Source organism: Phoca vitulina, unplaced genomic scaffold (assembly GCF_004348235.1).
Source record: "Phoca vitulina isolate PV1807 unplaced genomic scaffold, GSC_HSeal_1.0 scaffold40, whole genome shotgun sequence".
Classification (NCBI taxonomy): domain Eukaryota; kingdom Metazoa; phylum Chordata; class Mammalia; order Carnivora; family Phocidae; genus Phoca; species Phoca vitulina.
Genome location: NW_022589743.1, coordinates 21,265,111 through 21,287,587, shown reverse-complemented (window position 1 = coordinate 21,287,587; position 22,477 = coordinate 21,265,111). Strand labels below are relative to the sequence as shown.

The 22,477-nt window shown below is 45.0% G+C and overlaps 2 protein-coding genes across 5 annotated transcripts in view; both read left to right on the top strand.

The window, feature by feature from the left end:
* Nucleotides 1-30: 30 nt before the first annotated feature.
* Nucleotides 31-10,454, top strand: SDF2 (stromal cell derived factor 2). 2 transcript variants are annotated; one of them, XM_032428677.1, is made up of 4 exons: nucleotides 31-119; nucleotides 265-477; nucleotides 3,562-3,758; nucleotides 9,785-10,454. In XM_032428677.1, exons 2-4 carry the CDS (start codon nucleotides 327-329, stop codon nucleotides 10,070-10,072), a joined length of 636 nt encoding a protein of 211 aa, XP_032284568.1. In that variant the 5' UTR covers nucleotides 31-119; nucleotides 265-326; the 3' UTR covers nucleotides 10,073-10,454. The 2 variants fall into 2 exon arrangements, with proteins under 2 accessions (XP_032284568.1, XP_032284569.1); XM_032428678.1 differs by lacking the exon at nucleotides 31-119 and adding an exon at nucleotides 742-902 and having other exon boundaries at nucleotides 298-477.
* A 2,676-nt stretch (nucleotides 10,455-13,130) lies between these two features.
* Nucleotides 13,131-22,477, top strand: part of KIAA0100 (KIAA0100 ortholog) — a 28,947-nt gene continuing 19,600 nt past the window's right edge. For 2 of the 3 annotated variants that reach the window (XM_032428618.1, XM_032428620.1), the window contains exons 1-15: nucleotides 13,131-13,299; nucleotides 14,153-14,276; nucleotides 14,801-14,850; nucleotides 15,145-15,292; nucleotides 15,470-15,588; nucleotides 15,821-15,881; nucleotides 16,069-16,258; nucleotides 16,844-16,967; nucleotides 17,095-17,219; nucleotides 17,463-17,530; nucleotides 17,643-17,788; nucleotides 19,223-19,341; nucleotides 19,436-19,599; nucleotides 19,752-20,010; nucleotides 20,544-20,749. In XM_032428618.1, coding sequence (XP_032284509.1) covers nucleotides 13,235-13,299; nucleotides 14,153-14,276; nucleotides 14,801-14,850; nucleotides 15,145-15,292; nucleotides 15,470-15,588; nucleotides 15,821-15,881; nucleotides 16,069-16,258; nucleotides 16,844-16,967; nucleotides 17,095-17,219; nucleotides 17,463-17,530; nucleotides 17,643-17,788; nucleotides 19,223-19,341; nucleotides 19,436-19,599; nucleotides 19,752-20,010; nucleotides 20,544-20,749 — 1,968 coding nt within the window. In that variant the 5' untranslated portion in view covers nucleotides 13,131-13,234. The remainder of the gene's footprint in view (nucleotides 13,300-14,152; nucleotides 14,277-14,800; nucleotides 14,851-15,144; nucleotides 15,293-15,469; nucleotides 15,589-15,820; nucleotides 15,882-16,068; nucleotides 16,259-16,843; nucleotides 16,968-17,094; nucleotides 17,220-17,462; nucleotides 17,531-17,642; nucleotides 17,789-19,222; nucleotides 19,342-19,435; nucleotides 19,600-19,751; nucleotides 20,011-20,543; nucleotides 20,750-22,477) is intronic. The other variant, XM_032428619.1, reaches the window with a different exon arrangement.

Sequence of the window (22,477 nt, the reverse complement as noted above, 5' to 3'; positions counted from 1 at the left end):
CGTCACTTCCGGCTCCCTGTCACTGGGAGTGGGCGGGCCATTCCTTGCTCTCTTCTCCCACCCGGCTCTCGGGGCTTCGTTTAGGAAGGCGCGAAAACTGGCCGAAGCGGTTCAGGAAGGTAAGTGTCGCAGAGACTTGGGAACAGAGCTTGGGGATCGGAAGCGTCAAGACTAGCGTCTTCCTAGGGCCGCTCTAGCCAAAGGAACCATAAAGACTAGACTTAGGGCTTCCTCATTTCCTCCTCTCTGTGGTTCCGCCCGCAGCTTCCGGTTCCGGGGAGGGGCCGAGTTTCCTTCGAAGATAGGGGTTCTGCGCTACAGCTAGGATGGCTGTGGTGTCCCTACTGTTGTTGGGGGGTTTGTGGAGTGCTGTGGAAGCGTCCAGTCTGGCTGTCGTTACATGCGGCTCTGTGGTGAAGCTACTCAATACGCGCCACAACGTGCGACTGCACTCACACGACGTGCGCTATGGGTCAGGTACTGCCACCCGGGTTCGGGTGGGCTGGGAGGGCCTGGTAAGCTCCGGAGGGGGCGGGGCCAAGAGAAAATCTGAGGGGTGTGGTCTGGGAAGGTTAGGGGAGCCCGGGGGCGGTTCCTGAGTTCTAGAGGCGGAGAATCGGAGAATTGGGCATAATATCAGCTTCTATCTGGTGAGCTACGTATCGGGCACATTACACATATACTCTTTTGTATTTATAACATTCCTACGAGGTAGAGACGATTGTTATCCTCATTTTACAGATGAGGAAACAAACTCAAATAAATCGCATGCTCAGAGCCTTGCAGCTAGTGAATGACAGAGACGGGGTTCGAACCAAATCTGTCCAGTTTCAAAGCCTGCTTTCAGCTACTCCAGGCTGGCACTACTCAGTGCGGGAGAGACAGACATGTAGAAAATTACAGTAAGTGCTGTACCTCTGAAGTCTTGAACTCCAAGACCTCACTCTTTGACTATATCTTTCTGTTCTAGCTGTTTTGCATCTTAAGCTTGCTCTTCAACCCGTTTCCTTTGGCCTCTTTTTACTCAAACTTTTCTTGTGAAGAATTTAAAGCACTCAGTGGAATTGGAGAGGAAACCGTTTAGAGGGCTTTTTAACATAGGATATTAAAATGCTTGATTTGGATTCATTTATAATTTAGCAATTATTTGGGGATTCATTCAGTATAGATTTAATAAACTTTTTTTTTTTTAAGGTTTTATTTATTTATTTGACAGAGACACAGCGAGAGAGGGAACAAGCAGGGGGAGTAGAAGAGTGAGAAGCAGGCTTCTGGCAGAGCAGGGAGCCTGATGCGGGGCTCAATCCCAGGACCTCGGGACCACGACTGGAGCCGAAGGCAGACGCTTAACCGACTGAGCCACCCAGGCGCCCCTAGATTTAATAAACTCTTATTACGTCCCTAATATTATTCTAGATAGAGGAGATATAATAGCCAGTCACCAAGTTACAGGAAAACAAAAACTGACAAAAAAAGAGAAAAAAGTTCAGTTGGTGAGATGTGAGATGCATCTAAGATGATTGCTAGATTTCTGTCTTGGATGACTGATGATGTTATCAATTAAGAGAGGATGGGGGCTAGTCTACGGTTCATGATTCTCAAAACGTGTCTGACTAGTTAGACTAGGAAAGGACTGAGTTGTCATTGTTGGTATGTTTTATGATCCTAGCAGCCATTCAGTGAACACTTGCTGTGTGTCCAGCTCGCTACTTTTTAATTTGATCTAGTTTCCTAGTTTGACTCTACTAAATCAGAAAGTGGGAGAGAGGCCTGACAATAGGAATCTGTAGATTTGAAAAATTCTTCAGGTGCTTCTAATGGGCAGCCAGATTTGAGAACCAGATTCAGTCTGTGCAGAGCCTGAGGTAGAGTTAAGTACATGATGGTACTGGGTGGGGGTTGGGGGGGAGTTAAAGATATGGGGAGAGTAAGTGAGATTGCGCAGGATGCACTGTGGTTCTCAATCTGGTGTCGATTTGAATCACTTGAAAAACCTGTTGAAGCATGTATAGATGCTTTTGTTCTGATCTCCAATAAGTATTTAAGAATGGATAAGGATAGAACTCTGGGTAATCCCAAGGTTTAAGGGTGGGAGAGGAGTCTACAGCCGTACCACCCTGAACGCACTCCGTCCTGTCTGATCTCTGAATGATGGGAGAGGAAGTGAAGGGTTGAACAGAACCTGAAAAAGTAGAAGGCACAAAGTATAGACTGTGGTTTAGTGAAGCATGGCAATGACTGAAGGCAAAGCTAGGAGGAACAGGCGAGAGTAACTAGGAAAGTGTCTTGAGTGCATTTAAAGAATTGAGTAGTAGATGAAGGCTTAGGGAAGAGAATATCCCTGGAGTTTATGTGAGAGAGTGGTCTCTAATATAACTTGACAGAAAATAGTTTCTTGGGAGGCCATGTGGTAGAGTGGTTAAGAGTGTGAGTTCTAGAGTAGGGCCATCTAAGTTCAAACCCCAGCACTGTGTCTTGGTGCTGTGTGACCTGGGGTGTACTATTTAGCTTTTCTGAGACTCCAGTGTAAATTGGGGATGATAATAACAGTAATACCTACCTTAGAGAATATATGCACGTTATCAAATAGGAATATTCAGGCAAAAGGTTTGGATTGGTGTCTGACATTTATTTATTTATTTTTTTAAAGATTTTATTTATTTGACAGAGATGGTAAGAGCAGGAACACAAGCAGGGGGAGTGGGAGAGGGAGAAGCAGGCCTCCCGCCAAGCAGGGAGCCCGATGCGGGGCTCGATCCCAGGACTCTGGGATCATGACCTGAACTGAAGGCAGACGCTTAACGACAGAGCCACCCAGGCGCCCCGGTATCTGACATTTAGAAAGTGCTCAGTACACATTAGCTGGCTAGCAATTATTATATGTATATTTTCCTTCTTTTTAAGCCTGCAGCTATGTGTTTAACCTGGTACCTTTTAACCATAACTGTACCTCTTTAGGCAGTATTAACCAAATTTAGAGGACTTATGAATGCTTTTATAACCTATTGATCACTCATGGGGCAATTCGGGAGCTGCAGTGATTGCTTGGATTAAAGTTGACAGCAAAAGCTGGTCTCTGTTGTGAAATGTGACATGTTTTGATTGTCATGCATAGTGAACATTGAATAATATTAAACATATTTCAATTATGTGACATATACTAGGGGCTACTCAGGTTATTGTCTATAGGTATATAATACTTGTATATATATGTACATGTACTGACATATTCGAGGGGCTATCCAGGTTATCGTATATAGGTACATAATACTTGTGTTTCAAAAAAATGAACGTAAGTTTATTTATTTAGTTCTGTTTGATGCAAATTCTTAGAGTTTTCTATCACACATTTAAGTATAATTTATCAGATAACAATACTATATAAACCTATTTAGTATTTTTTGTGTATTTTTTTAATGTTGTAGACAAAGAAATATCAAGCATAGGGTTTCCTCTCCACTCCTCCAAACCTGTTTTATAATACAGGGCACATTATTGGCCTTAGGAAAGAGGGGGATTAGGTTGAGCTCACTCTTTTCTTTTTTTTTTTTTGGACTGCAGGTAGTGGGCAGCAGTCAGTGACAGGTGTAACCTCTGTGGACGACAGCAATAGTTACTGGAGGATACGGGGGAAGACTGCTACAGTGTGTGAGAGAGGAACCCCCATCAAATGTGGCCAACCCATCCGGCTGACACATGTCAACACTGGCCGAAACCTCCATAGTCACCACTTCACCTCACCTCTTTCTGGAAACCAGGTGAGGTGGCATCCTGTGGATCACTGGTGCCCTGTGCATTACTCAGTTGAGTTGTCTAATATCTTGGTTCTTAGCCCTTTCTTTTCTAGGTGTAGTTCTTTTTTGTGCAGACATGGAGAATTGGCTTTGTCTCATAAGCGTGAAGGAAATTGTTTCTGGGCAAAATAGAGACTTTACGGGGCGCCTGAGTGGCTCAGTCGTTAAGCGTCTGCCTTCGGCTCAGGTCATGATCCCAGGGTCCTGGGATCGAGCCCCGCATCGGGCTCCCTGCTCCGCGGGAAGCCTGCTTCTCCCTCTCCCACTCCCTCTGCTTGTGTTCCCTCTTTCGCTGTGTTTCTCTCTGTCACATAAATAAATAAAATCTTTAAAAAAAAAAAAAAAAAATAGAGACTTTACATTTAGATGAAATCAAGAAATGAGAAAAGACAAAATAGGTAGAAGCATATCATAAGTCATCTTGATAAATTCTACAGTAAAGAAACCCAATGTTGACACATGAAAAGAACTCAACATCACTAATCATCGGGGAAATGTGAATCAAAACCATAGTAAAGATATCACCTTATACCTGACAGAATGGTTATAATCAAAAAATAAGAAATAACATGTGTTGGTGAGGATGTGGAGAAAAGGGAACCCTCGTGCACTGTTGTTGGGAATGTAAATTGGTGTAGCCACTTTGGAAAACAGTATGGAGGTTCCTCAAAAAATTAAAAATAGAAATATCATATGATCCAGTAATTCCACTATTGTGTATTTACCTAAAGAAAATGAAAACAGGGGCGCCTGGGTGGCTCAGTTGTTAAGCATCTGCCTTCGGCTCAGGTCATGATCCCGGGGTCCTTGCTCCGCAGGAAGCCTGCTTCTCCCTCTCCCCCTGCTTGTGTTCCCTCTCTGGCTGTGTCTCTTTCTGTCAAATGAATAAATTCTTAAAAAAAGAAAACACTAATTTGGAAAGATGTGTACCCCTATGTTTATTGCAGCATTATTTACAATAGCCAAGATACAGAAGCAAACCAAGTGTACATCAGTAGATGAATGGGGGGTTGCCTGGGTGGCTCAGTCATTAAGCATCTGCCTTCGGCTCAGGTCATGATCTCAGGGTCCTGGGATCGAGCCCCGCATTGGGCTCCCTGCCCCACGGGAAGCCTGCTTCTCCCTCTCCCACTCCCCCTGCTTGTGTTCCCTCTCTCGCTGTGTCTCTTTCTGTCAAATAAATAAAATCTTTAAAAAAAAAAAATAGATGAATGGGTGAAGAAGATATAGTGTATACATATATACACGATAGAATATTACTCAGCCCTAAAAAAGAATGAATTCTTGCCATTTGTGGCAACGTGGGTGGACCTAAAGGGTATTAGGTTAAATGAAATGCAGAGAAAGACGAGTATCATATGATTTCACTTATATGTGGAATATAAGAAAACAAATGAACAAACAAAAAGCAGAATCAGACCTATAAATGTAGAGAACAAACTGATGGTTGTCAGAGAGGAAGGGTGTGGGGAGATGGGCAGAATGGGTGAAGGGGAGTGGGAGATTACAGGCTTCCAGTTATGCAACGAATAAGTCACAGGGATAAAAGGTAGGGCATAGGGAGTATAGTCAGTGATATTGTAAAAGCATTGTATGGTGACCAGCGGTAGCTACACTTGTGGTGAGCATAACATAACATATAGACTTATTGAATCACCACGTTGTACACCTCAAACTGATACAAGAATTGTATGTCAATTATATTCAAAAAGAAACAACTTTTTCCAAATTTCGAATAAAAATTATTATTATTTTAAATGATGCCAACTGGGGCGCCTGGGTGGATCGAGCCCCATGTCGGGCTCCCTGCTCAGCGGGAAGCCTGCTTCTCCCTCTCCCACTCCCCCTGCTTGTGTTCCCTCTCTCGCTGTCTCTCTCTGTCAAATAAATAAATAAAATCTTTAAAAAAAAAAAAAAGCCAACTAACCACGTTAGGAAAATGAATTATTATGCCACTTTTTAATTTTTATTTTTTAACTAATTTTTTTTAAAGTAAGCTCTGTGTCCAGTGGGGGGCTTGAACTCACCACCCTGAGATCAAGAGTTGCATGCTCTATGTACTGAGCCAGCCAGGCACCCCAGTATTGTGCCATTTTTTTTTAAGCCTTGAGCTTTTAGGAGATGTGGACCCCTTAATGAGTGCTTCCCTCCCAGCCCCACTCTGCACATAGTTTTTCCTATTAGCATCTTACATTAGTACGGTGAATTTCCTACAGTTTATAAAGCAGTAATGATACATTGTTATCAACTGAAGTCCATAGTTTTTGATTTCCTTAGTTTTTACCTACTCTAGTTTTTCTGTTCTGGGAGCCCATCCTGGATACCACATTACATTTAGTTATGTCTCCTCAGGCTTCTCTGAGGTGTGACAGTTTCTTAAATTTTAGTTTTTTTCAAATTCTTATTTTTGATGACCTTGACAGTTTTGAGGAATGCTGGTCAAGTATACTATAGGGTGCTCCTCCATTAGGATTTGTCTGATGTTTTTGTCATGATTAGATCAGACTTAGAAATGTTTTTAGGAGGAAGGCCACAGGGGTAAAGTGCCATTTTTATCACATCATGTCACAGGTACATACTATCTACATGATTTATGACTACTGAAAGAGTGTTTGTGATGTTTCTCCTATAAAGCTATTCTTTTCATCTCGCCACCCCCCCCCCACCTTTCTGTATTGTGTTTTTGGAAGTAAGTCATTATGCATAGCCCCCACTTAAGGAATGCAGAGTTATGCTCCCCCTCCTTTAGATAGATTAGCTAAAAAATTTATTTGGAATTTTTCTGCATGGGTATTTATCTCTCCTTTACTTATTTATTCAATCATTCATATCAGTATGGATTCATGAATATTTTATACTTTGAGTTATAATGCCATACCACTGCCTTTATTTTGTTGCTCAAATTGTTCCAACTTTGGCCATTAGGAGCTCTTTTACTTGTCTCCTGTGTCCATTTGACATACTCCCATTTTTGTGTATGTGTGTGTGTGTGTGTTTTTTTTTTTTTTTAAAGATTTTATTTATTTATTCATGAGAGACAGAGAGAGAGGCAGAGGCAGAGGGAGAAGCAGGCTCCCCACAGAGCGGGGAGCCCGACGCGGGACTCGATCCCAGGACCCTGGGATCATGACCCGAGCCGAAGGCAGACGCTTAACCGACTGAGCCACCCAGGCGTCTCTGTGTATGTGTGTGTGTTAACCCTTCCTTTCTTTCTGGCACTAAAAGATATTCTAGGCTCATCTTGTATATTTCTTGCCCCAGTCCTAGAATCAGCTATTTCTCCAAGGAGTTCTGTTTCCTTTTTTTGGAGAATGATATTAGAAACCATGATCTTAGCCCTTACATGAGCTTGTTGCTGCTGGGGTGTTGTCTCTTTTAGGCCTTCTCACCTGACAGAACAAAGAAGGATGTGTATGTATATATAGACATAACTATGAGTATTTTTATGTATAACATCTGTATCTGTATTATGTTAAACATGAATTCCTATTGATGTCTCCAACTATAATCCATTACCATTTATTTATTTATTTATTTATTTATTTTTAAAGATTTTATTTATTCATTTGAGACACAGAGATACAGAGAGAGAGAGCATGAGCAGTGGGAGAGGCAGAGGGAGAAGCAGACTCCTGGCTGAGCCAGGAGCCCGATGTGGGGCTCGATCCCAGGACCCTGGGATCATGACCTGAGCCGAAGGCAGACGCTTAACCATCTGAGCCACCCAGGCGCCCCTAATCCATTACCATTTAGATCATTCTAGCCTCCTTCCTTATTTGTAAATTTCCACACAGATACCTGGTTTCCACCACTGTCATCTATTTGCTTGTTCAGTTCCATATACAAGTATAGAATTGTGGGGCGCCTGGGTGGCTTGGTTGATTAAATGACTTTTTTTTTTAAGAAATTTATTTGAGAGAGAGAGCACGAGCAGGGGTTGGGGTAGAGGGAGAGGGAGAAGCAGACTCACTGCTGAGCGTGGAGCCTGATGCAGGGCTTGATACTAGGACCCCAAGATTAAGACCCCAGCCAAAGTCAGATGCTTTTTTTTTTTTTAAGATTTTATTTATTTATTTGACAGTGCACAAGCAGGGCGAGCAGCAGGCAGAGGGCGAGGGAGAAGCAGGCTCCCTGGAGGGAGCCTGACACAGGACTCCATCCCAGGACCCTGGGATCATGACCTGAGCCGAAGGCAGACACTTAACTGACAGCCACTCAGGTGCCCCAAGTGTCTGACTCTTGATCTCAGCTCAGGCCTTGATCTCAGGGTCATGAGTTCAAGCCCGTGTTAGGCTCCATGCTGGGCCTAAAGCCTACTTAAAAAAAAAAAACACACACAGCAATAAACAAATACACAATCAACAAAAAGTTGCACTCAAAACTTCACAAGTATAGGGACGCCTGGGTGGCTCAGTCATTAAGCGTCTGCCTTCGGCTCAGGTCATGATCCCAGCGTCCTGGGATCGAGCCCCACGTCGGGCTCCCTGCTTGGTGGGAAGCCTGCTTCTCCCTCTCCCACTCCCCCTGCTTGTGTTCCTTCTCTCTCACTGTCTCTCTCTCTGTCAAATAAATAAATAAAATTTAAAAAAAGAAAAAAAAAACTTTACAAGTATAGTAGGATTGTTAATTATATATAGTTCTTTTTGCCTTTAGTCTTACAGAGTCCATTTCCAAATGAATGCTTTTAATCTAAAATTATATAGCTTAGCATGTTTTTATAAATTTCTGAAATAATCAGTAACTTTTTTTTTTAATGACTTTCCACCTTTTTTTTTTTTTTTAAGGTTTTTTTATTTATTTGTCAGAGAGAGGGAGAGAGCACAAGCAGGGGGAGTGGCAGGCAGAGGGAGAGGGAGAAGCAGGCTACTGCTCAGCAAGGAGCCCAATGCGGGTCTCGATCCCAGGACCCTGGGATCATGACCTGAGCCAAAGGCAGACACTTAACCAACTCAGCCACCCAGGCGTCCTATTAACTTTTTTTTCTTTTTAAAGATTTTTTACTTATTTATTTGAGAGAGAGAATGAGAGAGAGAGCACATGAGAGGGGTGAGGGTCAGAGGGAGAAGCAGACTCCCTGCCGAGCAGGGAGCCCGATGTGGGACTCGATCCAGGGACTCCAGGATCATGACCTGAGCCGAAGGCAGTCGCTTAACCAACTGAGCCCCCAGGCACCCGCGTCCCATTAACTTTTTTATTGCAATAGAAACTCTGAATATTTGGCCTTAAGAGGAATGGGATTAGAAGAGAAGTGGAAGAACTCTGCTATTATTTACTCTATTTCATTTAGTTCTCACAATTATTCTATAAGGTGATACTGTCATGAGTTGTTTTTTTTTTTAAAGATTTTTTTTATTCATTTGAGAGAGAGAGAGCACAAACAGGGAGAGCGGCAGAGGGAGAGGGAGAAGCAGACTCTCCGCTGAGCCGGGAAGCCAACATGGGGCTCGATCCCAGGACCTGGAGACCACGACCTGAGCCCAAGGCAGATGCTTAATCGACTGAGCCACCCAGGCACCCCTGTCATGAGTTTTTAGAGGAGAAAATGAAGGAGTTACACAGGAAGGAATGGAATGGAGCAGAGATTCAAGGTCTGCCAGTTTCCAGAGCCCATCGCCCCCCTTTCAACTTCTGTTGCTCACTGGGTCGCTTAAAATGTAGTTAAGGGAATGAGGCAGGAATATTTGAAGTCAAATAACAAGAGTAAGGCTGTAATAGAAAATATAAAGCCAATACAGGATTACTTGCAAAGTAAATGTTTGGAACATAATCCTAGGGCAACTGATTTCATGTCCTTTGTGTCTTTCTTTTTTCACAGTTTCTTTTTTTTAATTTTAATTTTTAAAATGTTTTTCCCATAGTTTATTTTAACAACACTGGAAAGCCTCTTATTTTTTACTTTTAGGTAGCCTTATTTTTCTTCTGTGGCTTCCCTCTCCCTTCCAAGCCTATGTGTCAGTCATGCTAATACCGCTACCATTTGTGTCTTTCAGGAAGTGAGTGCTTTTGGTGAGGAAGGTGAAGGCGATTATCTGGATGACTGGACGGTGCTCTGTAATGGGCCCTACTGGGTGAGGGATGGTGAGGTGCGGTTCAAGCATTCTTCCACCGAAGTTCTGCTGTCCGTCACGGGAGAACAATATGGTCGACCCATTAGTGGGCAAAAGGAGGTACATGGCATGGCCCAGCCGAGCCAGAACAACTACTGGAAAGCCATGGAAGGCATCTTCATGAAGCCCAGTGAGTTGTTAAAGGCAGAAGCTCATCACGCAGAGCTATGAGTCTGGAAGCTGTGACCATGTCACCACACAGTGTTCATGACATCTGCTGCTCCACCTTGGGGTCCCTTCCCCAGGTTCCCTGGGCAGTGGGCATGTCACCACTGAGATGAAGACGCATGACAGAAAACAGTGGCTGTGTTTGGAAGCTCCAGCCCTTCACACTTGAATTGGTGGTTCTCCCAGAGTTTGGGTCAGTTCTTTTTGAGTACAGGACTGGCTGGTGAAGGAGCAGATATTTTTATTCATATTGATAAAACAGAAACTGAGGGAGATATTCCTCCTAATTGGGAAATTTTTACTCATCAGAAGCTTGGCATCATGGATTATTGATGTGTGACTTTTCTCCTTTCTCTAAAATGATAAAGAATTTCATTATTAGTCACCAGTGTTGTCATTTATTAGGTGTGCTATTTCATAATCTCATTGATCCTTGAGTCTGACACGAGTCAGTGCTATCACTCTAGAGATGCTGGGAGGGGCGCCCAGGTGGCTCAGTCGTTAAGCGTCTGCCTTCAGCTCAGGTCATGATCCCAGGTTCCTGGGATCGAGCCCCGCATCGGGCTCCCTGCTCAGGGGGAAGCCTGCTTCTCCCTCTCCCACTCCCCCTGCTTGTGTTCCTGCTGTCGATATTTCTTTCTCTGTCAAATAAATAAATAAAATCTTAAAAAAAAAAAATAGAGATGCTGGGAGCCTTTGGTGTGGGCCCTTTTAAGAGCTTTACTTTTTTTTACTTTTTCTCTATTTTCACTTCTCTACTAGCACTTCACTTTTACTAGATTTTTAACTAATTATGGCTAAAGACCCTCAAGGAATTCAGCTTAATAAGTAGCCAGTAAAATGTTTTACTCTGGATCTGTTACTGCAGTTGAGAAAAAAGAGTAAGGGTAGACAATATTCACTGTCTGCTAAATACTAGATGGTGTATTATAGCTCTTACCTCCTTTAATCTTCACAGATGTAGCATAGGTATTACAGTATTACCAATGCAGAACATGAAGGTTGAGTAACTGCCTGGATTCTTTTTTTTTTTTTTTTTAAGATTTTATTTATTTATTTGACAGAGACACAGCGAGAGAGGGAACACAAATGGGGAGTGGGGGAGGGAGAGGCAGGCTTCCCGCTGAGCAGGGAGCCCGATGAGGGGCTTGATCCCAGGACCCTGGGACCATGACCCGAGCCGAAGGCAGACACCTAACGACTGAGCCACCCAGGTGCCCCCTGCCTGAATTCTTAAAGCTAGTAAATAAGGATAGGAATCCAACTGTGTCTGGCTCACAGTCTTTTTACTACACTACAGTTGTGTTCACTCTTGGATAATAACTGCTCTTTTTTGGATAAATGTAGGAATAGCTTTCTCTGAAAAGGGGGGTAGAAAACTTTTGTCCTCTGCTTACCTCATTTCTTCCTTTCTGTCTGCTGGTCAATTCCAGAAAGTTTGCTCCTAGGTCCTCTGAGCATGGTAGTGGTGAACAGAGGTGTCTGCCATCTGCTGGAATTTCAGTGACTAACAGGACTTTTTATTTTTAGAAACAATAATTTCCACCTCCCCCATCCTTTGCTTTAGAGAGGGACTTAATGTGAAACATTTGGGCATACTGGGTCTGTGCCAGACATAGCCCATGACATTAGAGACTTGGTCTCTTTCCACTTCAGTTGCATTGATCATTTGAGATCTTTCCAGAAAGAAGTAGACAAATGATAAAATCAACAATTCAGGTTATTGAAATACTGGGAATAGGCTGGAAACAGTCTGGGGAGAAGAAAGGAAGTGATAGGAATCAGCTGGGTAAAGGGAACAGATTGGACAAGATGAATATGGATAGAGAGGTGTGTTGCAAGGTACCCCAACTTGGCTTGAACAGAGTTTTAACTGAGTTGTTGGGCCTTCCCTGAGGGTTCACAGACAGAACCTACCTTGCTAGGAGGCTGCAGATTATAATGCTTGAGAGAGAAGTATGAATTTGAAACAAACGGAGTCTTTGGGGAGATGTGAAATGACTAACAAGAGGACTAGATAAGGAAGGAAACCAGTTGGAGGGGTAAAAACTATGGGCAACCCAATGTGAAAATTGAAATGGTGCTTTTCTGAAGGAGTGGAAAAGAGTTTCCAAGTAAAATCTTGAAGGACATTGGTGGAGATTAGAATGTAAGAGCAAAGGGATATGAAGTACTTATTTTCAAATCCTCAGAACTTGTTTAGCTTGTATTAGCATCACTGTATTAGAGTTGGGATCTTTGTCCAATTTCCTCATTTCACAGAGAAAGAAACAGGCAAAATAAAGTTGATCCTTAATTATCTATTTCCTGCAATTATGTTTGCTTCCAAGATAAACTATTTGTTGTTGAGAGGTAAGAACAATATTCTCTATTTCTGTCGTATCCCCTCAGCTCAGGGCCCAAATTGTGCTGTACACAGTAGAAACTGAGAACTTGTCCAACGAAGTGTCCAGAAAATTGCGTTGCTCACACAGTAGGTCAGTACATATTAATTGACTAGAACGGTATTCAAACAGTAAAATGAATGAAAAACTCATTCCTCTGTGGGTGGAATGAGGTATGAATTTTAACTGACGTCTTTAAAATCTTGCTTTCCTCAGGGATTTTAAGGCGAGGCTTTGAGTATGATAGGACAGCTACTTCGTATGACCTAGGGGTAAAACTTCCTCAGTACCCTCAGTCCGGACCCTAAGTGGCCAAGCGGACTCTGTAACCACCCTGGAAAAGTGCTTTGAAAGTGGAGCTCCGCCACTGAAATGAGACAGCCAAGTCTGTTGCCAGCCTGGGGACGGGCTCAGACTCAGGTCTCCTGCAAGCCCCAGGCTCCGCATTTCCGGGTGCGGAAGGGTGGGTCCAGGGGCGGGGCGTGAGTGTCAGTCGGCGCGAGGTCCCCCCCCGCGCCCCTTCTCTTCTGGAGCCACGCCTGTACTTCGCGCAGGCAGCCGGTCGGCCCTGCCGGATCGCTGGCGCGGGGAGGAGTGGAGCAGGGAGACAGCTGGCTGGCTGGCGGGCTGCGGGGGGCGGGGTGCACGCGCGCCAACGCTTCCTTGTCCAGCGCCCTTCCTGCGCGTGCGGCTGGTTGGCCCGCGGCGGCGCAGAGCGGAGCCGGCGTGGGGGGGGGCCCCGGCAGGGCGGGGGCCGGAGCCAGACCGGGCCGGGGCCGGAATGCCCCTGTTCTCCGCGCTGTTGGCCTTGCTTTTGGTTGCCCTCAGCGCCCTCTTCTTAGGCCGGTGAGGGGATCTCGGCTACAGCGGGTGGGGGCTGGGGAAGGAAGAGAGACTGAGGAGGGGGGCGCGCGCTGGAAAGGCGCGCGGGAGGGGAAGGGGGCTGGAGGGGAAGGTGCGCGGGCGGCGGAGAGGGAGGGCCCGAGGGGGGCCGCGGAGGGGGCGCGCGGCGGGCTTGAGCAGGGGCGTACGGTCCGATCTGGCACCGAGAAACTGGGAGTAGGGGACACTGAGGGAGCGGGCGAGGCCTGAGGAGATGCTGAGGCTGGGAGCTGAATAGGTGTGTGTGTGAAGAGGGGTCCGGCTCGGTGGCCTCCCTTTTCCCCTCCTTTCGCCCCTGAGTGTCCCTTTCACCGAGCGCAGAGGGCACCTGCAGCCTCGCCCTAGGAGCCGGAACAGGTCTGGCAGCCCAGGGGAGAGCGGCATTTGAGCCAGCCGGGTGTGAACCCACGGTGCCTTCTTGCTGACACCTGTCTGGAGGGCGGAGAAAGAGACCCTGTGGGGGAGTGTGTGATGGCACGTCTGACACGGCTGCCTGTATTTCGACTCCCCTTCGGGCCTCTTCTTTCTTAATCTGGGGTTCCAGAGGATTGGAAGGATTGCTTTCTTTGTCCCCAATTTAGGAGGTGGACTGTAGTTTGTCTGATTTCATTTGGGTGGAGGGGACACTCCAGGGCTAGGGTCTTGATCTTTGTGGCTGAGTGTATGTGACAGAGTGTTGTTTTGGGAAACCGGAGAGTTGCCCAGAAGATCCAGCTTTAGGACATAACCTTTTTGCAAGGCCTTCTAGGACCAGGAAGGGGTGAGGAAAGCCAAAATTGAGAGAGGGTCCTATGAACTCACAGGGATTTTTCTGCAGGTGGTTTGTGGTCCGGTTGGCCACCAAGTGGTGTCAGCGGAAGCTGCAGGCAGAGCTAAAGATTGGGTCCTTTTTTTGGATCCAGAATGTCAGCCTTAAGTTTCAGCAGCACCAGCAAACAGTGGTGAGTCTTGGGGAACTCCCTAGGTATGTGTGTGGGGTGGACTCAGCTAAATGTTAACTTTTTATTTCTTTTTTTTCCTAAAATTCTGGGTGGCTTTCCTCATTAGCCCAGCCTTGTCACCTCTTTGCCAAGATGATTTTAGAGTTAGTTTGGAAACACTGGGATTGATGCAAGTTGTTGAGTTAAAAATGCTTATAAGGCACAGAGTGTTCAGGGTGCAATAAGAAAGATACAGAACTAAGCACAGAAAAAAAGATAACAGGAAATAGAAGAGCTTACTGTTCTAATTTAAGAGGAGAAATAGTAACATATCCATAAAAGAGAAATACTGAGCAAGTTCAACCAATGTCATTGTGAGGAGCAGGATATAGTGCTGAGGAGAGAAGTTGGTGGAAATGGAGTGGAGAATATTTAGTGGAAAGGCTATAGCACTTCCTCCTCTTCTTAGAACCTTTCCTGGCTGTCAAGCTGCTCATGGCTTACCTAGAAGCTAGTGTACAAAGCTCTTTTCCACACTGTTTTAGGAAATTGATAGCCTGTGGATTTCCAGCAAACTCCTTAGCCATGATCTGCCGTGAGTACCCTACATTCTCACTCTTCCCTTGGGGAATATTTTGGGGTTGGGGTTTGCAGAATGGCATTCTGCAGAGGCCTCACAGCCCAAGGAGGGGACTGGGGTTTTGCTGATGTCTCCCGGTTAGCCTGGAAGCTATTATTTTGTGAGACATATATTGATAACTACTATGAGACTGTTGTCCATGATTTGAGCTACATTTTTAGGGAGGATGAGAGAGTGAATGTTGGGGAGGGGAGGAGACTGCTAGGGAAGGGCTGGACCTGACGGCAGTGAGGTCTCTCTTCTGGGCAGACGCTATGTGGCATTGTGCTTTGGAGAAGTGCGTATCAGAACGGACCTACAGAAGGTTTCTGGCCTGTTTGCCCCATTTTCCCAGAGCACTGGGGTGCATCAAAAGGAACTGTCGTTCAGTCCTTCCTTACTGAAGATCTTCTGTCAGGTGAGATACTTCTCCCACTTTCCTGGACTGTAGTAGGGATGGCTGGCTGTAGAGTGATGGGTGGATTTTTCTACTGTTTTGGGAATATAATACCAAGAGCTGCCTCTTATTCTTTCTCTACTGGAAAGGAAAGGCAGTGCCTTGATATTAATGACTATTTTTGCTGCTTCTTTCTAGCTCTTCTCCATTCATGTAGATTCTATAAACATCATGGTTCTCAAGGTGGCTACTTCTGAGTCTTTGTGGCACATTCAGATCAGAGAAAGCAGCTTTCTTTTGGATAGTGATGGGAAAAGGTAATCACTGGGTAAAAGAGGGTCTGGTAGTCCCATTCTTGCCTTACAGTTGTTTCAGCGCGGGTGGATGTCAGGGTTTTACAAAGGTGTCAAGTTCTCATTCTGTAGCAATTTGAGGAGAGGCTAAGATTAGGCACTTCTCTTTGCCTTGTTCCTTTTAGCCAGTAAAGCTTGACTGAAGTTAAATGGTGAGGAAAGGCTCCAAGTGCTCTTAATTTTTTTCCTTTCCCAGGCTGAAATGTGAGGTGAGCCTAAATCAGATCAACAGCAAAGTTCTAAAGAGTGGCCAGTTGGTGAGTATGCTGTGGTCATTTAGATGCCTTGTGTCCTTCTGGGCGTAAGATATGAAGGAGCTTACGTTCTAGATTCTGTATTCTTATGGGGGGTTCTCTCAAGGTGGTGTTCTAGACCACTGCATTTTGACCCAAAACTCCTAGACTCCCTATATCTTAACGCCTTAGAGGCTTATCCTCCCTGCAGGAGGATACCTGCCTTGCGGAGCTCTCACTGGCCCTAAAGTTGTGTGTAGAGATGGGCATCAGCAGTCGGCAACTGAAGGCGATCACTGTGGATATGTGGACACTCCATGCGGAACTGCACGAGGGCCTTTTCCATAGTCAGCTGCTACGCCCAGGCCCAAGCCTGGCACCCAAACCTGTTCCTTGTCCAGGTAAAGCCCTGGTCAGTAAGCTTCTTGGCTGCGCTGTTCTCTGATTATTCTGGAATTACATACAAATAGTGGTCTCAATTTAGGTGTGATTTGTTATTCAGCATGACCTTTGACGCTGAGGATAGCTAAAAGAAATAGGGCGTTTACTTGTGGTGAGGGAAAGAACTAACATTTAGTAGGTAATTATCGTGAATTAGACTTGTAGTATGAGTTTTCTGTATTGTCTCTCTCTAAATTCTCAGCATATCACAAATGAGAAAACTGAAGCCAAGAAGAGCAGATAGGTGACTTGACTGAGGTCATAGAGCTAGTCATTTGTAAAAATGGGGTGTAAATTATTTTGCCCTAAAGTCCATATTCTTTGCATTATATCAACCTGCTCCCCATACTGTTTTTTAAATTTTAAATTCCGGGGAAGGAAGTACAGCGGGTGCCTGGATCTCTGGGATATTTGCCTTGTGGCCTAGGATTGGGCCTTTGGTTAGCCTACTTATGTGGGAAGATTTGGCCAAAGAGGATGGGGCATTTGGGAGACTTGAGTGTGTTAAGGATTGATGGCTCTTGTGTTATTCATTCATGTTTCAGAGGTGACAGAGAACTTGGCTGAGCCAACTCTGCCTGGCCTGTACCTCCTTCAGCAGCTGCCAGATCAGGTCAAGGTGAAAATGGAGATCACAAGTGTGGTGCTGTCCATGAATAGTCAAAAGAGGTGAGCAATATGCTGGGGTCTCTATAACCAGCCTAGTAGCTGCACTGCACTGAGTTTGTCTGTGGGGAGAAAGGGAGTGAGAACAACATTCCATGTATTTCTGAGCCAGAGTCTGTCTCTGGTCCAGGCACCTGAATTGGACGCTGAAGCTGCTACATTTCCTGTACCACCGTGATGAGGATCAGCTGCCTCTTCGAAGCTTCACAGCAAACTCTGATATGGCACAGATGAGCACTGAAGTCCTACTGAAAGGTTCCTGGGGGGGGATGTTGGTACCGAGAGGACTAGACCCTCCCTTTCCCCCATGTCCCAGTTGGCCTTCTTAATATCAGTGTAGCTGGGGATGGGAAGAAGGGAACATACTGAGAGAAAAAAGCCCCAACCCATGAGTTTTGTTGACAGTCTATTCATCTGCTTGCCTGTCTCTGACCCTCTCCTAGTTTTACCTGTTGTTTTCCCCAGTGTTCTTCTCTGATCTGCTCTTTGCCCTCACAGATGGGTTGTTGCTGTCCCAGAGCCGCCAGCGCATTGTCTGTCTCAACTCCCTCAAGGCTAGTGTGCAGGTGTGTTGACTGTGATCCCAAGACTCATTCCTTTCTCTGCTCTCTCCCTGTATCATTGCATTGTGAACTACTGAGCTAAAACCCGAGCCCGCAGTTCTGGTGTCATTTCCAGGTGACCACCATTGACTTCTCAGCCTCCGTGGTCTTGAACACGTGTATCGTTCATTACCGGCACCAGGAATTCGCTCAGTGGCTGCACCTGCTAGCGCTGGAGACCCAGGAGTCTAGTTCATCCGGTTTTAAGCAAAGAAAGAAAAGGTCAGTGTCATCTTTTTTAGCCACCATCTTATCAGGGGGATTCTCAGATTCTTTTTTTTGTTGTTCGTTTTTAAAGATTTTATATATTTATTTATTTGACAGAGAGAGAGATAGTGAGAGCAGGAACACAAGCAGGGGGAGTGGGAGAGGGAGAAGCAGGCTTCCTGTCGAGCAGGGAGCCCGATGTGGACTCGATCCCAGGGCCCTGGGATCATGACCTGAGCCAAAGGCAGACGCTCAACGGCTGAGCCACCCAGGCGCCCAGATTCTTTTGTTGTAAAGTGGCATATTGTATGGGGCGCCTGGGTGGCTCAGTTGGTTAAATGACTGCCTTCCGCTCAGCTCATGATCCTGGAGTCCCGGGATTGCGTCCCACGTTGGGCTCCCTGCTCAGCAGGGAGTCTGCTTCTCCCTCTGACCCTCCCCCCTCTCATGCTCTTTCTCTCTCATTCTCTCTCTCAAATAAATAAATAAAATCTTTCAAGTGGCATGTTGTGTTAAATACGTATTTGATTAGTTCAATAGCAATTCTGTTTCATTTATTTTTATTTTTATTTTTTGAGAAAGAGAGCAAGCATGGGAGCAGTGGGGGGAAGGGCAGAAGGAGAGGGAGAGAGAGAATCCCAAGCAGGGGCTTGATCCCACCACCCTGAGATCATGACCTGAGCTGGAGTTGGACGCTTAACTTACTGAGCCACCCAGGTGCCCTGATAGCACTTCTATTTTATATATCTTCCACATTAAACTAGATTCTTTGACAGTAGGATGAAGTCCTTTTTGTTTTTATGTTTTCAGTGCCCAGCACAGTGCCTTATTATACAAAATAAACAATTGCGTCACTGAATTTAAATGATCCACAATCTTGTCTGCCTAAGATTATAAGGTGATATGTTCTGTCGACAGTGTCATCTCTCTCTGCATTGTGTTGCATAGAGAACTTAAGGTTAACGGCTTGGAAGCAGGGACACCTGGGTGGCTCAGTTGGTTAAGTGTCTGCCTTCGGCTCAAGCCATGATCCCAGGGTGCTGGGATCGAGTCCCGCATTGGGCTCCCTGCTCAGTGGGGAGGCTGCTTCTCCCTCTGCCTGCCGCTTCCCCTGCTTGTGTGCTCTCTTTGTCTGACAAATAAATAAAATCTTTCTCCTTGGTTGTATTAGGTTGAATCATGTGATATACTGATATTCATATTTGACATTTATATTTGACCTATGAAATGGCAATTTCGTATGGTTCAACTTAGTATCTTTCTTGCATTCCTGCAGTTTACCATTGGGAATAGCAAACTTATGAGTTCGGTCTTGTATTTTCTAGTTGCATTCCATCCTAAGAATCACAACAAAACTCACCCTGACTTTTGAGAGCTTCAGGTATCTTTTCCATAACAGGAAGCCGCAGTTCTTTCCTTATCAAACAATGATGTCTTGTCCCTGTGCAGAACCTTCCCCCAAATCCTGGCTCCCATCATCTTTAGCACCTCCATCTCCAATGTCAACGTTTCCATTCAGCTTGGTGATACACCACCCTTTGCCTTGGGATTCAATTCCATCTCTCTAGGTAAGACTACGGGATGGAAGAGGAATAAGTGAAGCCAGGCCTGATTGATGGCTGCAGGGGCTCCATAGAACTCTCTCCTACCTTCTTTGTTCAGATTACCAGCACTTGAGGCCACAGAGTATCCATCAGCGGGGTGTCCTAACTGTGGACCATCTCTGCTGGCGGGTGGGCAGTGACTCCCACATTCAGCGGGCACCCCACCCAACCAATATGCATGTTTGGGGTGAGGCACTTGTCCTGGACTCCTTCACGCTACAGGTAGGTGGGGACTTTGGGGAACAGGGGCCCATACAGTTTCCTTTTCCTGCCATGCTTTCGAGCACGGATCACCTTTTTGGCAGAAGATGATGCATCAGGGTGTTACAGAACTGTGTGTTCTGCATGTTCCTAATGGGGCTCTCCTTTTCTAGGGTAGCTATAACCAGCCTTTGGGCCTGTCTAGCACCCAGTCGGATACCCTCTTTCTTGATTGTACCATCCGTGGACTGCAGGTAGAAGCATCAGATACCTGTGCCCAATGTCTCTCTCGCATTTTATCCTTGATGGACACACAATCTGGGAAGTCAGCTGTCGCTAGAGAATCTTCATTTGGGGAATCTGTGTCATTACTGTGGAAGGTGGACTTGAAGGTGGAGGACATGAACTTGTTCACCCTTTCTGCCCTGGTTGGTAAGTGGAACAGGGCGTCTATACCTAAGTGAGTAGTTTGTAATCTAAGCAGATTATGCTGGTTCAGTCTGCTCCTTCTCATTTAATGAAGGTGATTATTTGGCCTTTTTCTAAATTAAAGGCATGAGATGCTGGAAGGTCTTACATAACTGTTGGGTTTCTTGATAGTTCTTAAAGGCTAATAGAAGATACTAAGTATTAGGCAAGATTTATTTAAAAAAAAAAAAGCCTTGATAGTTGATCTAGAAATTGAGAGATGCGTAGTTTTTTATTTCCTTATGTGTTCAGTTCTGGAGAGTAACTGATATATCTCTGGGCACTTTGTAGGAGTTAGGAAGCTTCTTTGGCTTTTCCAGATTTAGGTATGGTAAGATAGGAAAGGAAAAATTTCCCTGAAACATGAGGAATGAACTTAGGGAGGTATAGGGAATAAAGAAAACTAGAGTGAAGGGAATGAGTAAGAAAGGAGAGTGAAGGCTGAAGTTGCCGTTTGAGAGCTGAGAACCAATGCTAACGTGGTTTCTGGATGTTAGGTGCTTCCGAGGTCCGACTGGACACGCTGACTGTCCTGGGAAGTGCTGAAACCTCCACTGTGGGTGTCCAGGGACTTGTGCTTGCCCTGGTGAAGTCAGTCACAGAGAAGATGCAGCCCTGCTGCAAGGCTCCTGACATCCCCACTCCCGTGCTCAGCCTCTCTATGCTCTCCGTCACCTATCACAGCAGCATCCGCTCTCTGGAGGTAATGCTTCTGTGGGGAGGTGGAGTCAGGTTGGTTTTTCTCTAGGCTGAAGAGCATTTCCCAGTCTTCTGAGTCTGTTGTGAAACTCATCTGTGAGAAATATGACACCTTGTATTATTCTTTTTGTCCTGGCTTTTTCTGTACATTTTTAACTCTTTATTATGGAATGTAAAATGTACACAGAACTAGAGAGAATATATGAACTTGTATATATCCATACCCAGCTTCAGTAATTACCACTTATGACCAACTTATTTCAGCTGTATACCCACCAGTTGCCCTGCTGCCCGCTCCCGGGTTATTTTGAAGCAGACATATACCAGGACATATAATTTCAACTGTAAATATTTCAGTGCATATCTCTGAAAAATAAGGGACTTTTTTTTAAAGATCATGATCTGGTGTTATTTCGCTGAAGTACTCAGCTCATTAAAAAGCTGGAAGGGTGGGGTGCCTGGCTGGCTCAATTGGTAGAGTATGCGACTCTTGATCTTGGGGTTGTAAGTTTGAGCCCCACGTTGGGTGTAGAGACACCTTAAAAATAGAGTCTTTAAAAAAATAAAAGGTTGGAAGGGATCTGAAGATGGAGGCACCGGCAAGTTTTAAGAGGCTTTTCAAGATCTTTCTCCGCAGGGTATCTGGTGAATATGGAACACTCTTAGGAAGGGAGTGGTATATCTAATTGTCAGACTTCAGCTTCCTTTAGAAGGAGGAGTTGCCTTTTCAAAAGAGGCTGGAACTCAAAGGCATTTTTCTCTTCTGGAATTTAAATTTTCTCTAACTATTCAGAATTGACTTTGTTTTTTAAGCTTACAAGGACTCCTTTCTTTGAGGCAGACTTTCATATAAGTTAGTTGCTGTATTGATTTGTGTGGTCAGTCCTTTTTATACTTTTTAAGAATTAAGTCAAGGGGCGCCTGGGTGGCTCCGTTGGTTGAGTGTCTGATTCTTGGTTTCTGCTCAGGTTGTGATCTCGCAGTTGTGGGATCGAACCCCATGTCAGGCTCTGTGCTCAGTGTGAACTCTTCTTCACGTATTTTCTCCCTCTCCCTCTGCCCATCCCCACTCGCACACACTCTCTCTCCCCCCTAAAATGAATAAATGAAATCTTTAAAAAAAAATTAAGTCAAGATGCAATCATTGCATGAAACATTTTTTTTAAAGATTTTATTTATTTATTTGAGATAAAGAATGAGAGAGAGAGCACGAGTGGGGTGAGGGGCAGAGGGAGAAGCAGGCTTCCCGCTGAGCAGGGAGCCCGATGCGGGGCTTGATCCCAGGACCCTGGGACCATGACCTGAGCCGAAGGCAGACGCTTAACAACTGAGCCACCCAGGCGCCCCAGCATAAAACATTTTTAAATTGATTGTTGCAGTGGTTATTATACAGAGTGTGGCTATTATAGAAAGATAACTCACAGAAACAAAAAGCCAAATGACTTATTAAGTATGTGCTGTATATACTGCATATCCTATGGTAGATATTAAAGATCAACACACACGGCCTATACTCTCGGACAATCTAGAATCCAGTTGGGAACTCAAAAGTGCTGTAAGTGCTCTGACATATAAATAAGAACTGTTAGCTCAGTATATTCATACTAAGGGGAACAAGGCAAGGGAGCAATTGATGTAGTTGCTCAGGAAATGGTTCTGAGTGGAGATGGTTCTTGACCCGGGTGTGCATGTATAATAATAATCCCAGCCATCTCTCCTGTTTTGGGATATT